The 17,842-nt window shown below is 46.5% G+C and overlaps 1 protein-coding gene across 7 annotated transcripts in view; it reads right to left on the bottom strand.

Annotated features, from left to right (window-relative positions):
• Window positions 1-17,842, bottom strand: part of DOCK3 (dedicator of cytokinesis 3) — a 639,207-nt gene that overhangs the window by 17,387 nt on the left and 603,978 nt on the right. For all 7 annotated transcript variants that reach the window (XM_037797176.1, XM_037797183.1, XM_037797213.1 and 4 more), the window contains 11 exons: window positions 16,891-16,951; window positions 16,277-16,370; window positions 13,844-13,992; window positions 9,917-10,003; window positions 8,479-8,583; window positions 3,669-3,810; window positions 2,453-2,619; window positions 2,226-2,312; window positions 1,586-1,765; window positions 849-932; window positions 611-727 (listed from right to left, as the gene is read on the bottom strand). In XM_037797176.1, the coding sequence (XP_037653104.1) occupies window positions 611-727; window positions 849-932; window positions 1,586-1,765; window positions 2,226-2,312; window positions 2,453-2,619; window positions 3,669-3,810; window positions 8,479-8,583; window positions 9,917-10,003; window positions 13,844-13,992; window positions 16,277-16,370; window positions 16,891-16,951 (1,273 nt within the window). The remainder of the gene's footprint in view (window positions 1-610; window positions 728-848; window positions 933-1,585; window positions 1,766-2,225; window positions 2,313-2,452; window positions 2,620-3,668; window positions 3,811-8,478; window positions 8,584-9,916; window positions 10,004-13,843; window positions 13,993-16,276; window positions 16,371-16,890; window positions 16,952-17,842) is intronic.

The raw sequence follows: 17,842 nt of genomic DNA, 5'->3' as shown, positions 1-17,842 counted from the left end.
TCAGTCCTTGGGCCAGATCCTGCTGTGGAGGCCTAAGAGCCAGGCCAGAGTCAGGCAGACCTTCTGGGGCCTGGGTTGGGCCCAGAACCTGCCTGACTCCTCTAAGAATAGTTATCACGAAAATACTGCCCAAACATGAGCCTGGGTCAACAGACAGGAAGAGGGAAGGAGGGAAGGAAAGAAGTTAGAGGAAAACGGTGAAGAGAAGGAAGAGAGATGGTGTGGGGAGGGGAACAGGAGAGATGGGGAGTAAGAGATGGCTCAGGCCATACCTTAGCTCTCTAGGCTCTTGGACTGAAAAGCATCTGCAGAGAGATCTCGACATGTGGGCCAGATGCTTCAGCAATTTTTGCCCTCACCTGGAGACCTCTATCCACTAGCACAATGCCCTGAAAAATGTTCTTTGTTCTTGACTCTTACTCCTCCCTTAGGGAGGGAGAGGATACTCAATATCCTTGAGTCAACCACCCACCCCTGCCTCGTGCCCCTGTGTGGCAGTGGACAGCTTCTCCCTCCAGCCCTTCCTCACTTTCCTTTGGCTTGTTGCACAGGTCTGGAGGAACTGATGCCTGGTTCTACTGGAGCAGGGGCAGCATGGGGATCAGCTTACATGGTAGAGACTGGCCCGCATCATCTGGAACTGATCAATCAGCTTCTTATGCAGAGGCCGCATTTCTGGGTGTACGAATTTCTCATGAACTGCCAGACCGACTCCAAGGACATGGACCTATCAGGGTGGCAGGCAAAGTAACTCTGGTAACCAGGGAGCAACCCTGAGAACCACAGCCATCCTGTGGTGGTTGGCCTTTCCTGCCCAGCTGCTGGCCTCCAGGCCCTGCCAGACATACCTGCTCCTGCATGAGATCCTTGAGCTGAGTGATCTTCTCAGCATCTCCTGGGTGCTTGATGATATAATCTTTATCAAAGAAGGCCTGTGAGAGGAAAAGGTGAGTCAGAGACTCTTCCCAAGACTACTACTTAGATGGGGCTAGGAGGGTTGAGTCCAAAGGTGCCACCTAAAAGGCAGCTAGGCTGCCTCTTCACAGGTGCACATACCAGAATAATCCCCAGCCTGGCCTGTGTGAACCTCCTGCAATTAGAGGTGTGCTTTCTGAGGCTGAGGAGGACTGAAGGTCGCCAAGTCGCCTAAGTCTGGAATCTGGTCCCAGTCCCTGATGGGGCTTGGATGGCCTGGGCAGGGCACACAGGGCTGGCATCCTGGGAGGGAGATCTGGCCTCTCAACCCATAACTTGCTTCTCAAAGCAGTATACTCTTCTTGGAGGCCACTTAACATCCTCCCACAATCGGATTACCCAGTTGTCAGAGTTCAGAGAACAAAAAAGAAGAAATGACTCCACTATAGAACTGTGCCACAGAAACAGGGAGTGGCTGGGGGCATGGGTCTCATTCCAGGGCCACCCCAAGTCAACTGAGTCATAGCAAGGAGAGGGCTAGTTGGGAAGGCTGCCTGAGGATGAGGGCGGAGGCTGCGCACAGAACCTAGGAGGTGAGAATCTCAAGAACCCAAGAACAGTCTTCCCAACCAGGCTTCCTGCTTGGGTTTGGTCCAAGGCCTCAGCTCACCTCCTGGTAGCGTGCAATGCCCCCATTGACAGCTGCATCGATGACCCCATTCAGGCACATGCTGAGCAGGTTGATGTTGCCATGCACCTGCTTGTGCTGATACTGGCTGATCAGGGCCCGCAGCTCTTGGTTCTTATTCTCAACCACTTGGATGGCATTCTCCAGAGGGCTCACCTCCACCTGGGGGCACACAGCACATGGTGTCTTCCCTGGGACAATGATAACCCCTTTATGTTCCTGAAAGCAGGGATCTAAGACCTGTGATGCTGACTCCCCTTCCTTGGTCCCGTGGACTTAAGACTCCCTGGGCCCTTTGTACTTTTCTGATTTATAGACACTTGGAAGTACAGCAAAATAGTGGAAAGCACCAGTTCTGAAGTCAGAGAGCTTGGCTTCCTAAACCTCAGAGACAAGTTTCTTTATTTGTAAAATGGGAGATTAAAAATACCTGCTGCTCAGGGATTTGTGAGGATTAAATGAGAGAAGGCATGCAAAGGGACCCAGCACAGGACTGGCCTGTGGGAGCCTAGGCCAGGCAGGTGACCAAAGCTCGCTTTTTTCCCAGTCCTTAGAGAAAGGTCCCCAGAGCCAGGTTGAGGAAGCATTTGTGAAGCTCAGCCTCAACCGAGATGTGTCTCACCAGTTCCCTCCTCTCCACTTCAAACCACCGAGAGATGCCAGGCAAGCTGTGAGTCAGGGTCAGTGTGGTACGCTCGATCCACAGGCTCTGCAAGGACGGACAGGCAGGTGCAGGCAGTTAGGCAAATTCCACCATACCCAACCTGCCCGAGGGACACCATGGTCTTGTGTCCTGGAGAAAGTGGGATTCGCTGTGAGCACTGCCCCTGCTTTCCTAGATTTGTTCACCTTGAATTCATTCTCCTTGTCCTTTGGGCCTTTGTGAAAAGGTCTGTCGTATCGGAACTTCCTCACATTGTTGACGCGGTAGAAGCTCTTGACGCGATCAGGGACCCTATCCATCTGCAGGACATCCACGTAATCTGGAATGGGTGTCACAGCATAGATCTGCAAGTCTGGGCAGGAAGTAAAGGGGAAATCCAAACTTGCCAAAGAGATGGACCCAAGTGGCTAGACCATTGTCCCCCAAAGGAGAGAAGAACACCAAAACCCGTTTCCTATTGGTAGCAGTGGTGGAAGCAGCAGCATTTCAATGGGCAGATCTAACCAAATATAATTAGACTGAATCTCCCTATTTGAATACCCTCCCTGTTCCATTAGTGAGTCTCACAAGCACTCAGCCAAGGTGAGATGTCAACAGCCAGGTGTTCTCTTGTGCCTCTTTAAGAAAGAAGATGAAGGAAGTCATGAGAATGCAGATGCCCACTTCACAGGAGTGAGAGAAGGTTGCAAGGGCCTGAGCCTGCCTGCTGGAAGTAACCTCTATTTACTGAAAGGCAACATTTTAATAACATACTATTTGGACTCTTTGGGGAGAAATAGCATATGGGAGTCTGCTTGCCCACCTCTCACTAGAACAAGCTTTCCACAGTCATGGTAACTGCCATCTGGTCTCTAAGGATGCTGTATGAGGTGGTGGTGGTGGGGAATGAGGGACAGGCCAATGTTTGCTTTCAGGCTGTTAAGTGCCACCAAGACCACAACCACAGGTGTTCCTCATCTTCTCCCTACCCCCACACATAGGGCTCTGCCCCAGTCCTCTGACATCAAGACTAAAGACAATAAATGTGCACATGGGACCAGTAGCAGAGCACTGGTGGTCTCGGTAGGACCTCAATTCACCTTTATACAGTGATTGCTCCTGGCTGGCTGGCAGAGCCCTCAAAGGGCAGGGTGGGGCCTTAGCTGCTGGTAGCAACCAGTTCAAAGAACATAGGTGCCCACCCCCCAGCCCTTCCAAGGGTATGCTGCTGTCTCCTCTGTGAAGCACAAGCACAAGTGCCTGCTAAGTGTGGGCTTAGTGATGAGGACACTTTCTGGTTTAGTACTTAACGATGGTCCCTAGCCTATAAGGCCAACAATATGGCTGGGGGGTGGCTGACTGGGTGGGCCTCACCTCCCAGGGCCCTTAGCTCGCCTCTACCCACCAAATGTGGAAAGATACATTGGGCATCACACTGCAGGATGGCGTCATCAGGATGGTTGGGGTGCTGCATGGCGATGGCCTGTGGGAACTCGCTGAGCATCCTCTGTTGGAAGGCCTCCAACCGCTCATAGTCATGGCCACGGCACACATATTCTTTGTTCTGCAATGAACATGAAAGCACACTCCATGCCTTGCCCCATAGTTCCCTACCTCCACATGGGAGTCAACAGCTACTCATTCCATAAACACCTTTAGGAGCCCCCTTTGTACCAGGTCCTGTGGCAGGTATGGGCACAACTCTCAGTCCTGCCCTAAGGGAAATGATGGTTGAGAAGGAGAGTCAGAAAAAGGGAAAACTGCACTGTGGTGTGGCAGCCACAGGTCTGGGCAGAAGGTGCAGGGAAGCTTGGAGGAGGGGGCACCTTACCCAGGAACGTATGCAAGGTAGGGGAGTGAGATTTTGGAAAAAGCCATATTTAAAAGAATATTGAAAGGCCAACTTAGGTATAATAACAACCCGGGCAACAGCATCAAGGCAGGAAAAGGTACAGCTAGAGAGAAGGTACGTGCGGAGAACTGGTGGGAGGGTTGCTGAAGAGGCCTGTGGGGCCAACCAGAAACACTGTATGCCAGGAGTGATTGCTATGGGTACCATCAAATAATTTTAAATAAGGGGTAATCAGGTGTGTGCTTTTGAAGGCTCACTTTTGTCAGCTGGGAGAAACAGCCTAAATATCCAGCACCCAGCAGATATTCAGCAATTATTATTGCATTAATAAATCCCTTTGGCAGCAAATTCCTTTGCAAATATGTCAACAGAATGCAACGTCATTCTAACTACACACTTCTTAAAACCTTGTATTATATCTCATTCGGTTTGAGACAGGTCTAAGTTTTTCAGTTTGTGGAATAAAGTCATGACAAGGCATCCCCAACCCTGCTATGCCTACTTCACAGCTGGTCATGAGTGAGTGACTAGAGGAAGTCCCTCTGAAGCCTGCTGGTGACATCTGCCTGCCTATCTGCCTCACCAAAGCCACTTGAGCAGAGTAACAGCCCCTCCTGGCATGTCTTCAGAGGAGGGGCCAGTTTTATACGTTTTAGAACAGGGCTGATTACAGGCTAGGCCTTGGAGGACCTCAATTTTTTTCAGGAATAGGACTTCTGCTCCCTTTTCATTTCCCCTTACTATGGGAGAAGTCAGCTAAGGCTGGACCACATGTCAAGGGGGGTCAGAAAGGAAGGTCAAGACTACAGGGAAGTCAAAGTCAGGAGGACCAGGCTGTCCCCTCTAGTGGAACAGACCAGTAGTCAAAGGACAGAGAACAGAACTTTTCAAGAAGGTAATTTTGAAGAACTGGCCTTTTTGTGCCCACTCACACATATATAACCCTCACCAGCATCTGTTCCTGGGTCAAATGAAGGGAAATATAAATTCTCCCAAGGGAGGCTTGTCTGTTTTCCCATCTCTTTGCAGATTAGTAGATAACCATATATGTGAGGAGAGGCAGGCAGATGGTCTACAGGAGCCAGGAATGACAGAGTTAAAGTAATAGATGGCCTGTGTGTTCAGGGATAATGTGGGAGTAGCCAAGCCTTCCGGGAAAGGCCTAGCAAGAGAAATACACATAGTGCTGACCTTAAGGCTGGCTGTTGGTCTCATATTCACTTGGGCAAGAGCCCCAGCATCCCCACAAGAGACACATCTGGCTGCCACTGCTTTGCACTTGGTCCTCTCCATCTACAAGGCAAACAGCTATCCACACTGGGACTTATTCCATTAGACGCAGATGAATCTAGCAGCTGAGGGAAGGGAAGGCAGCATGTGGCTAGACCAGGAAGACTTGTATGAATGAATCATAGCTCCAAGAGTCTGCTCTTTGGGTGGAGATGGGGATGGACTGAAGGACGACATTTCCTAATACCCCTTGTGATTCCTCCTCCACTACCAGAGTCCTCAAAACTTCATTTGAACATTCTGACTGTTACTTGTAAGCATGATTTAGATGGCTCAGATATAGGTTCTGTGCCAGGTCCTACTTGTCAAAAAGCATTGGGAACTGGGGAAAAATGTGGAAATATTAAACTTCCCCACTGGGGAATTCCTGATATTCTCACAAGCATTGGAGACTACCAGTTTAGTAGGCCGAACTCATGATCTTGGGGCTTACTCTTATGAAGCTTGTTACTGCAAAGGAGAGGCTAAGCTACTTAATAATTGTGCCTAAGAGTCACCCCCATAGAACCTCTTTTGTTGCTCAGATGTGGCCTCTCTCTCTAAGCCAACTCGGCAGGTGGACTTGTTGCCTTCCCCCCCTAAATGGGATATGACTCCCAGGGGTGTACATCTCCCTGGCAACATGGGACATGATTCGGGGGGTGAGCCTAGACCCAGCATCATAGGATTGCAAAAGCCTTCTGGACCAAAAGTGGGAAGAGAAATGAAATAAAGTTTCAGTGGCTGACAGTTCAAATGGAGTTGAGAGGTCATTCTAGAGGTTATTCTTATGCATTATGTAGCCATTCCTTTTAGTGTTTAGTGTATTAGAATAGCTAGAAGGAAATACCTGAAACTGTTGAACTGTAATCCAGTATCCTTGATTCTTGAAGATGATCATATAACTATATAACATATATGGTGTGACCATGTGACTGTGAAAACCTTGTGCCTCATACTCCCTTTATCCAGTGTATGGACAGATGAGTAGAAAAATGGGGACAAAAAGTAAATGACTAATAGGGGAGGAGGTGGGGTATGAGATGTTTTGGGTGTTCTTTTTTACTTTTATTTTTATTTTTTGGAGTAATGAAAATGTTCAAAAATTGATTATGGTGATGAAAGCACATCTATATGATGATATTGTGAACAACTGACTATACACTTTGGATGACTGTATAGTATGTGAATATATTTCAATAAAATTGCATTTAAAAAATGATAATAACCAAAGGTTGAAGAGGGTAAACTAATCAAACTGAGTTAGAAAAGACTTACCAGATACATTCAAAATAAACTGTGGAATAAATACTGAAAGTATTTGTTACTGATTTTTATACAAGTTTTGGATTTTGCACATAGCTTGATCTATGATAATCAAATAGTTACATAGTGAAATTGAACCCATCTATGTTTATTTATATTTGTCTAATCACAAAAGGATTCCATTTTATGGGACCAAATACAGCAATTAAAAAAAAAAAGGCACTTGGAGCCCTAAGACACAGATATGTCCATGCTGATGTGAGGGGTGAGAACTAGGCTGAACCATGACAGAGCACTCCTGCTTAGAGGGGAAAGAAATGGGAGTAAAATCTGTACAAATTTTGGCCCTTAACAAGGAGAATCAAATGACAATAAAGCAAAATTTGCAAAGATAAAATGAGAAAGAAGCAAATTACAGGGCCAGAGTCATTAGTGTGCCAAAGGACTTTCCGGAGATGCTTTTGGTTTCAAATTCTTGTACAATTCCTTTTTCCTTTTTTGTTGACCCCCCACCTCCTTTGCTGTTATATGATCTATGCTGATGATGGCAGCAAATATGCCACTTCTGAAATGCCTGGGCTAGATGGTCACTAGAGAGTGAAGGAGGCCCAGTCTTCCTGAAGAAGTACCTTTACCAATTCCCATTCTGCTACTAGAAACCCTCCTGTGGAATAGAATTAGAGCCTTACTGGGGATCAAAATTAGGCAGTGTGCTTGCTGTTCCTGTCAGTATCACCAGTTCTCACATAAATCATTTTTTCTTTTAGCATAGGATCAATATTGCCCCTGAAAATTACAAGTTGACTTGCCTTACATCTGAAATGTGATTCTGTTGCTAGCAGACTGGCTTTACTTAAGCCCAGTGAACCCTCAATATGATACCAAGTTTGTTACTGTTCACTGGTTAAAGCAATTTCTCCAATGAGATAAGATCTCAAACATTTCGAAGGGATACTATGAACTTTCCCAGCTGTTACCTCAGATGTGTGGACAATGGCTTATAAATTGAGTAAGAAATTGAAACTGGGGCTATCAGAGCTGGTCTTAGGTCTCAACTGCAGCCTGAGGGTCCCTTCATCAGCACAGCTGCATGTAGGTCATCTGAGAACAATGATGTCCTCTGGGCTATAGCCTATAGGACTAACCTGAATCCTTCCAGAGCCTCTGGGTTGTACTGAATAAAGAAGAAAATTACAATCATCCAAATGGTGTCAGTTGGCTATGTGCAGTCATTCCTTCTACTCTCTTTATATCTCAGCTCAACTTTCCAGGGAATGATGGAGAGAACTGGCTGTTGTCAACCTGGGCAGCTCCTGCAGGGCTCCAGGGGCCAAGCAGACTATCCTCTGGGTTCTCTCAAGCCAACAGTTATCCATCCTGGATGTACAGTTTACAGTGCAGCCAGTGGGGAGAATTACTGTTTTAGGCCAGCCTACTGTTCAGGTCAGGGTTGTAGTGGTGCCCTGTATGGCTAAGAATAACTATGATGGAGGATTCCAGGCATTGGAGGTATAAGTTGGAAGGTATGTTTCTAAACACACCTATAGGACATTCTCCAACCTTCGTCATTTCCTGCAGGAACTCAGTTGATTTGGTAAGAAAACCACCCTCACATATTCCTGGTATCTATGGAATAATATAGCAGATTAAAACCAAGAGTCTGATATTGGCAGTCAGTCCAATGAAAAGAAATATTCAGTAGAACAGGCAAAAAGAAAAATGCAAAAAAAAAAAAAAAAAAAAAACCGTAAAGAGAAAAAAGAAAAAAGAAAGCAGAGTACAGGTTATAAATTAATTTTGTGTGAAATATGAAATAAATTTTTGTAACTGCCTGAATGGACTCACTCGAAGGAAGAAAGGAAACTTCCTGCCATAGAAGCCAACCCGAAAAAACTCAGGTTCCAGGCGTTGTTGTTCCATGATGTTGTCATAGTAGCTGGCCTCTGTTTTCTGTGAACAAGAAAGGCAACTGCCATCAGGTTGGTGTGACTCCTATTGGTGTCCAAAGCAGTTCTCTCAGGCCCAAGTAGAGACTATCTTACAGAAAGGAGTCATGACAACTCACTCTAGATAAAAAGGAAGTTAGGTCCCTAGTCATGGCCAGCCTCTTCCCAGGGGGCGGCATGATGGAAGAGGAAACCCTCTGACAGTGGGATAGGGGCAGGCCCTGCCCAGCTGCTCTGAATGTTCTTCCCAGTCGGTGGACCCAGTTCCTTGATGACCTGGGCTTCCTGAACTTGTGGAACATATGTCTACATGGACTTTTTCTGCCTAGGGATTCCTGGTTGTGATTGATACTCACTACACAGGTTGACCCCTGGCTAGTGTTGCTTGGAGCTGACTAATGACAATTCTCAGCTCTATTTTGCATCAATCCAACTGCTTCTGCTCTTACTCATCTATCATCTGACTAAAGATACTAAGAGCCAGAGTGAGGAAGGAACAGTTGCTAGCATCACTGTATAACTGTCCCAATTCAGGAGATTTTAAATTTGAAAAGTTAACTAATATCCACAATGTCTGGCATTACCAAGGTTGGCTGATCCAGCTTCAGTTTCAGAAAAACTCACTGAAACTTGGATTGAAAGATAAAGCTCTTATGCATTCAATCCAGTCAACTTGCAAGGGAGCAGAAGCCTTCAAAGACCAGTCAAGAATCTACTCCTAAAGGATCCTGCCCATCATCTAGGATCCAGGAATGAAGGAGAGTTAGAGGCATAGATGAGGGTGCAAGGAGAGGGTGAGCTGAGACTGTTGATCTCTCTTTGCTAATGAACTCAGCAGCTGTTGTAATTCAGATCCCAGCACCAGCAACCAGAAAAAATTCCAAAGTCTATGGGAAATTAAGATTAATTTTTGAATATTTTGCTTCAAAGAGGGGAGCAAGGACAAGGTGCTTAAAAGTGATCACAAGACAAAGTGGGGAAAGTTTTCAGAGGAAGCATCCCTAAATAAAGCCATTTCAGGAAAAGTTTCTTCATAAAGTTGAGCTTCTACCTCCTCCTTGAAACCCCTATCCTATCCTGTCTACACTGGATTTTATCTTCCCTGAGTACTGGTGGCCCTTGGGGTCTGGACCATACAACTCTTTGTCAGGGGCGTGTTCTGGTTGCCAAGCCAGACTGCAAGTGTCTCCGGGGCAGGAATCTCAGCCTCTGCTTTTCCTGTGCTGATAGCACTAAATCAAGGGCTAGGCCATGGTGAATGCTCACTCAGAAACTGATGCCAGGAAAGGCACAGCACCTTATGGCAGGGCTGGGAGGAGAGAAGGGACAAGGCTCACCCGGATCCAGCTGAGGCTCTGATAATCGTAGAGGCTCTCATACTGACACGCCAGCTCCCTGCACAGTGGGATCCCAAATTCCCAGCTCTGCATCAGAAACAGAAACAAGGCTTTAGCACCTCACACTTCCTTAGAACAGCCCAACTCCACATCAAACACATCAGAGGACACAACATTCCAGCTCCAACTCATACCTTACAAAGAACATACGCCCAAAACCAATTTGTAGAGCACGACACATAGCATGGTGGCCTTCTAGCTCAAGGCACATCTTTCAGGTCTTTGCTCAAATGTCTCCACTTCCAACAGGCTTTCCCTGACCACTCTATCAAGGACAGGCACCTCCCAGTTCATTCTCTGTCCCACTAAAGTTATCTTATTTTTAAAAAATTATTTACTTCTTTTTTATCGAAGTCCTAACTAGATGACAAAGTGCAGGAGAACAGTTTGTATTCTTTACTTTATCTTCAGAGCCTAGAATAGTGCCAGACATGTAGCAGGTACTCAGTAACAATTCATTTAATGAGTTAATGAAGGTAATGTTGACCTTTAAGCTGAGACTATCTAAGCTCAGAAACAAGCCTGGGAACCAAGCAGGAAGTTGTTACTCAAGAACTTTGGAGTAGTTCTGACAATTTCCTTTATGGAAAGATTCAAACGTTAAACTAGGCTTCAGATGATCCTTGCCTAATCAGATCCCAGACTGCTTCCATGGTGTGGCTCCTGTTATGGTGACAGGCCCAGCCAAGGAGTGCCTGAGGAGGGGTGCAGTGGCTTTCATTAAGGGCTATATGGTTCATTTCTTCCTTCTTTTAATATAGTGCCTTCTCTCTTGGTTAGATTTGGAATCATCAGTTTAAGTTGATATCTTCTCCAGGTTCTCCCCTCCCCCCAACTTTTGAAATAATAATTAAAATTTAATTATAGAAATTTTAAACATACAGAAACATAGAGTAGAAGAATGAACCCCTAGGTACCCAACACCCAGCCTCAAAACTGACCAACTCACAGCCAATTTTGTATCACTCATACTCTACCCTCCACCCACACAGTTTTTGAAGCAAATTTGACATATAACTTCATCCATAAATATTTCAGTATGTATCTTTGAAAGATGACTATATTTTTTAAAATATGACTTGAAACAGCAATGGGAGAAGGATCGTTTCATTTGAGACTATGTTTCTAAAAAACAGCATGTTATTTCTATACTTTGAAGAAATTAATGTCATGTGAATTGAAACTACAGGACCAATTAAAAGATTGAAACAAACCAAAAAGAATTTTAAACAAACCTTGAACTCCCTGTCTCTGCCTACATTGCCAGCCTGAAAGGGGGCACACGTCAGTCTCTCTCTGACTCCAAGTACTTGAGCAGATTTCAGCTGAGGACCTGCAGCAGGGTCCACTTGGCAGGTAGCTCTGTGGGAGCTGGCTAAGCAGCTGAGCTCTGTGCAGATTTCTGGTTGGTCTGCCAAGACCACTCCATGGGGGCCTGTTCATTTAGGTGATGAGGGCCCCAAGTGGGCTAAAAGCGCTCTGTCTGCCAACAGGAGCATCCAGTAAAGCTGGTCTTCTTCTCCATAGGGTCCAGTGCTCATCTGTCTTGCTGGTATCTTCCCTAATTTGTAGCCCTGCTGCTTCCAGGATCCTCCCAACTATCTTTTGAGTGAGCCAGGACCAAAAGTTTTAAGACACTCTGCCAGCCTGAAAGGGTTGTGCTGGAATACTGGTAGGGCTGGAGACTTTGGGGGCTGCCTCTACACAAGAGTAGAGAATGTGCTGCAGGTACAATCCATCCTCACCTATGTCTTTTCTCTTAGTTTCCTTCCTTCAGGCAGATGGCAGTGTCAACTCTAAAACTCCTTACTGGTGTCTGAAATCTCCTCCGTCCTACCAGCTCTGGCAGATACATGCTTTTACACACCATTGTTACATACCCACAAGGATGGCACAGAAGTTACATTGACTTAAGGTTTGCTCTAAACAAACTGCAAAGGAAAACAAAGATCTGGGACCTCTGTACACATACAACATGGTAGAAGCATCAGATCTGTCATTCCTTAAAAGAACTTGACTGGTCTTTGTCCCTGGTCTTCTCCTTTCTGACCTCCTCTTACTGCCAAGATAGCTTTTCTCTTGGTGCCATGCACCCCTCCTCTACAGGGCTACTTTCCTGTAGTCGTCTGCTTTTGCTTTCCTGGAGCCATTAAAAAAACCTGAATCTTTTCAAGAAGAACTAGTTAATTTTACCTACAGGTTCCACTGGAGGCTGAGGCATAGAAATGGAGAAGTTGGACCTTCTGTATGAGCCCAAGACAGTGCATCTCGTAAATGTCCTTTTGAGGATGGGCTCATGAAAGGGATCACTGAGTGGCCTACTCAGCACAGAACCTGTTCCCCAAGCCATTTACAGCAAAAGTAGGGTTGCTGAAAGGAGTGGGGAGATCCCTGAGAAGGAGACCTATGGAGCCTTCCATCCTCTTCCCCTTTCTGCCCAGCTACAACACTCAAGCAGGATCTGTGCTCACTCCCTCCCCCCACCCCCAGTCAGTCCATAAAACAGAAACCATCAAAGTTTAAACCTACTCTTCTAAGCACTGTCAGAGAGTGGGATGAAGAGGGTGCCATTAAAATACACAGGTCCCACTGGTAGGCTCAACATATTAGGATACTCTCCACTGTATACTCTGTGCCCATGGAAAGAAAAGAGAACTAATACACTAAAAGATACAGGCACACTCACATCATGCTTATGCCATTCTCTGTGAGGTGGGAGGGCTTGCTGGGCATGTAGGTGAATGGCACTCCCAGATGAGCTGGGTGCCAGGAAGACAGGCCTTAAAAATGTGCTTAGTAAGAGGTCCTAAGCCAGGCCTTGGACCAGCAAGGGGAGGACACTTTGGTCTGTGTTGTAGATAAGTGACACGTGGCTGGCTGAGGGCTGAGCATGGGCCTCTCTACTGGGCTAGGTTTCCTTAAATTTTGGAAAGGTTCTTGCTTACCAGTACCTTTTCTATGTGGGTGAATGTTAAGTTTTCCAAGTAAATATTTTTAACAAACACAGAAGTCTCCTATGTCATATAAAACAATGTTTTCTGATTAATGGGCAAAAGTCATTAATGTTTAAATCTTGCTTTTTATGATAAAAGCTCTCATTTAAAAAAAGCCAATTTCCATTCATTTTAGTCATCAGCCACTACAGTTTCCTGAATGATCCTATTTCAGCTTTTTAAAATGTTCAAAATGGAGTAATAAGAGAACAGGTTCACCAAGTTGCAAAAGCCGTCTTTCCAGAACACCAACTGTAGATGGTCAGAGAGCCCCACAAGGAATCTTCCAGAGATGGGAGCAGAATGGCTGGGGAGCCCTAAGGAAGCCTGAAACAGTGCTGACAACACCTGCCAATCTCATGGAAGTAAGTTTGATGGAGAATAATACCAATGAGAGAAGCCAGGCTATGCTGGAGAGGAAGGGAAATCTGACACAAGAACATGTACCAGTAAAAAGGCAGTAGAGGCCTCTGTTTGGCTATGGCTAAAATCCATTAATTTTGACAGCTCATATTTTCTATGGCAGATTAGGAAGCCATAGCAATTCTTTAAGTAAATTCAATAAATATAAATGGGGACCCAGAAGCCCCTACTGTAAGAGCGTTAGCATTTAGAGATGTGTAAAAGCTGCTATGTGGAGTTGTGTCTCACACCCCTGATCTGGAATTGGTTCCAAGCCACAGAATTAAACTGTTATTTTTCTCCCCCTAGGGAAAATCATGATGCCTCTGAATCTGATGCATACACATGTGGCACTCACCCACTCACTGCTCCCCACACCACCCTCTGCAGCTGCTGCCACCCCTAAAGCGTCAAGATGCCATGCATCACGGCAGAAGTTAAACAGTTAAAAGGTTTGCCTAATGACACCTACCTTGCCTTTGTTGAAGTAATGGATGATCTTTCGGCACAGTCCCTCTTTCCGCTGCCACTCTGTCTGGGATGGGTAATGGAGGAATTCCCGCAGCGGCCGGTCCTCCCACTGCAGCAGCTCACAGTAGAGGAGCAGGGTAAATGCAGCCTCTGTGGAGACAGGCAACATTGAGGCCCAGGGCTTCCCATCAGGGGCCCAGGAACAGCCTAGTGCCAGGGTACCACGCTGAGCAGCAAGCCAGGGCAAGGCATGTGCTGCACACTGGATACCAAAGGCAAAAAGGAGGGAGACTCATAGAGAGTCAGTGTAAGTGCCCAGTCAGCCAATAATCCTTGTCTACAGCTTGAAAGGACCAAAGATCCTGGGAGACATCTTCCTCCCACAGTCTGGTCACCTGTTCTGGGCTCCAAATAAAAAACGGCCCAGCTATTCAACAGTCTGAAAAATCACCCTCAATCCCTGGTCTTGAAAGGGGAAGCCAATTCTAAAAGAGTGCACAGGTTGTTGCCTTGCCTTGGGAGAATCTGGTATGTCAGAGAGAGCTCTTGGGTTCCCTTTTGCTCAAGTTACCAAAGCTTCCTTTCCAACCTTCAGAACAGGCTCTTAGGGGTAAGCACTGATCAAGGCTTCCCTCAGCCCTCCCTAAGCCAGCCCCAGTACCTCCAGCTTCACTTTCTTTCCCCTGGTCTCCACCTACACTAAAAGGCACCAGAAAGAAGAAATGTGAATGGTGGTGACTGCATGATGGGCCTGGAGCCAGAGGCTCCGTTCCTGGAGGAATCTAAGTTGACAATGGACTCAGAGCCTGTGGAAAAACCAGAAATGGTTATGTAAAACAGCAGCAGTTGAATATGGTGCTTCCCTGAATTCCAAAGGATGAGTCCACTGCAGTACAGCCACCGTCAGAGTCCATATTATACAGTCTGCTCTTCCCTGTTCCGTTTTCTCATTTTTAGCAGGTATCTCCTACTTGCAAATTAATGAGGTCTTGCTTCTGCTTGGCTTTCAAGGCCCCACTGAAACTGCCTCTCCATGACTATGAAGAAACTCATTTCTAATTATTTTGTGACCCACTTCCAGTTTCAGTCTGGTTCACCTGCTTGTGTTCCCTCTTTGGCTCCCAATCCCTGCCTCTCTATCTGTGCCCTCACCATAGACCCTTCTGCCCAGGGATGCACACACTTCCTCACCAAACATGGGGGACAAGCCCCTTTGCCACATGGAGCCTCCCTTTGTTGCTCAGGAAGCCATGTGAAGTCTTTTTTCCCCTGCCTATATTCTTTTCAGAAGTCATTCTAAGGGCCACCAGAGACAAGGCTCAGCACCCTCTCTCTGCACAAATCCCTGATGCAGCCTTTCAGCCATGGCCCAGTCCTCTACTGACACATGGAATTTATCAAATTCTCTCTCTTCATTGCCCTCTCAGAAGATTGCTGGAACCAAGGGTAGAAGTAGATGCAGACAATGGGAAATTTAGCCAAGTCAGTTCAGATCTAATTCTTGCCAATCTGCGCTGTCAGAAAGGATGGCATCTGTGCCAAACACACTCTAAGATCTGGAGATAAGGAAGGAGTCGTCTCTGTTTCTACAAATCCATCTAATTCTAGTAATGTCTGAGGATATGAATAGCTTGAGTTTCTAGTCGATCACACAATTTCAAGCCCAAGGGCTGAGATGTAGTGGCTGGTTGCCACAGTGGAGAAGGTGGCTATTTTGGGGGAACTGTGGCTCAAGACTATCTGGCAGGACACAGGTGCACGCACACACTCTCCTGACTCAGACTGGCTCTCAGTAAACAGTGCAACAGGTCCTTTGAAAAGCTTTAAATTTTTGTTCTTCTTAGAAAAAGGCCTTACTAATAATAAATTGTAGATAAAATGAAAGGGCACCCATCTGGCCCGTCCAAAAGCCAGATGAACACTCTTCATGCTCTCCACTGGAAACTCATGTATGGGGCTGCGGTGCAGTTGCAGGAGAAGAGTCTAAATTGCAAGGCAATTCAGTGAGTGCTAGTGAGCTCTGAAGTGGGACTGTGATATGTTCCTGTTTTGGCCTACCTTAGCTCCAACTTTGAAGGTTCTATGAAAGGTTCTGTTCATGAGGAGTGACAGGGAGCTCAGGATGCCCTGAAACTGATGTACCCAAATCTGGAGGTCACCCTTGAGGCCTCAGAGAGGTGAATGGGAGAGAAGGAGAAAGGAATGGTCTCAGGCAGTAGAAGACATGATACAATGGCAAGAACAAAAGCTCCACCTGCTTTTTCTCTACTTTGTGAGGCAAAGGAATGGAGGGAAAGGAACGAGGTAATGGGCAGCACGGGCCCAGCAGTCTGCTGAGCTCTGGAAGCACCAGCCCAGAGCCTTTGTCTGCCTGCTGTGCACAACCCTCTAAGCTGTCTTCACAGGTAAGCAGGGTTCTCCTCTGCACACTCACCTGTGTAGTTTTCAGCCTGCAAGTGCATGTCACAAAGCTTATGAATGTAGCGGATATACATTTCTTCTTTGTTAATCTCAGATTTGTAAAAGTTCTGTAGAGAAAGAAGAAAACACACAAAAAGGTGAGAAAGGCTGCCATTGTGGAGGTCACACATGAGCCACAGGGAGCAGTCAAAGCCTGAGTATGCTGGGCAAGTGAGGAAGGGAAGGCCCTGGAAACAGACTTCACCAGAAAGAGAAAGGACCATCTATTTTATTGGGTATGGGACCACTGGCAGGTCCATGGGAGCCCTGAATGGTAGAAAATAGGAAGAGCACCAGGGCAGAGCATACCAGGGATCAGGGCAGACAGGCAAGTCAAGGTTGGTGAGACCTTGCCAAGAGGTCATGCTAGAGCTCTGCCCAAAGAGTAGCTCATTTCATTCCTTTTCCAACAAGTGGGAAAGTGTCTGATGAACTATAGGCCTCCAAGATATAAGCAACAGAGCTGATGTCTTGACTCAAACCCTTAGGCAATTATAGCCATACATTGTAGAAAGGCCAACTCAATTACAGTGCAGGATAAAAACCATCCCACTGGGCAGATGGGAAGAAAAACCCATGCCCTCTCACCATCAGGTTAACGGTGCAGCCAATTTTCTTGTTCTCTGTTTCCTCTCCTTTCATGCAGTCCCTGGAAGGGAGAGCACATATGAGCATCCCTTGGCATGAAGCAGTACCACTGGGATGATACACAAAGCTGCAGTGAAACCAAGGTATTACTATTAGTATGACCAAATCCCAGATTAGGATGCCCATCAACAGGAGCTGCTTCTATAGATGACTGTAGTACACACTCCCTTTGGGCTTGGGAACCACTCCTAAGGCTCAGATATCTCTGTTCAGCTCTGGGGGCAGAATGCAGAGCCCAGATGCTATCTTAGGGCATTAAGTGGCACCTACCAATGTCCTTGGTGTAGAAGGGGAGGTCTGTAAAGTAGAAGGCTGAATCCTCTTTAATTTAAAGGGCAAGTTTCATCTTCTGGGACAGTGTGGAATAGAAAAAACCAACACCATCCACTCTAGGGCACTAGATTCAGGACCTTGTGGCCACACCAACCACAGTATGGCCAACACACACTCATCCTCTACGTGTTATTTCTAACTATGGTCTCCTTCCTGTGCACTAGTCTTTAGAGCCCTCTCTTGCCAGAAGCAGAAGGTTTGGAGTTTCTGATTTAGGGGAGGCTTTACCCAGAGCTGAGCTGCATTCATGCTGAGTACGGTCTGGGTGGGGGAGGAGTCAGGGCTGGCTTGTGAAACACAGGACAATAGGAAAACTGAGAATGGATCCTTCTCAAGGCAGAGAGTGGGGCTGGTCAAAGCCAAGCTCCTTCTGGGATGGAGCAGAGGCTGACATAAGTCAGATGAAGGAGAGTAAGAATCCAGCAATAAGCCTCCTGTGCACATAGCAGCCAGAGTCCCAGCCACACGCTTGTCTCCACCTGTGTTACCCTCCCACCCCCTACCCCTACCCCACTGCTCTGGAGAAGAAACTATTCCTTGTGCAGTTGTCTGTAAGCAG

Source organism: Choloepus didactylus, chromosome 1, assembly GCF_015220235.1.
Source record: "Choloepus didactylus isolate mChoDid1 chromosome 1, mChoDid1.pri, whole genome shotgun sequence".
NCBI lineage: Eukaryota > Metazoa > Chordata > Mammalia > Pilosa > Megalonychidae > Choloepus > Choloepus didactylus.
The sequence above is the reverse complement of the archived record's forward strand: the minus strand, read 5'-3'. Positions and strand labels throughout refer to the sequence as shown.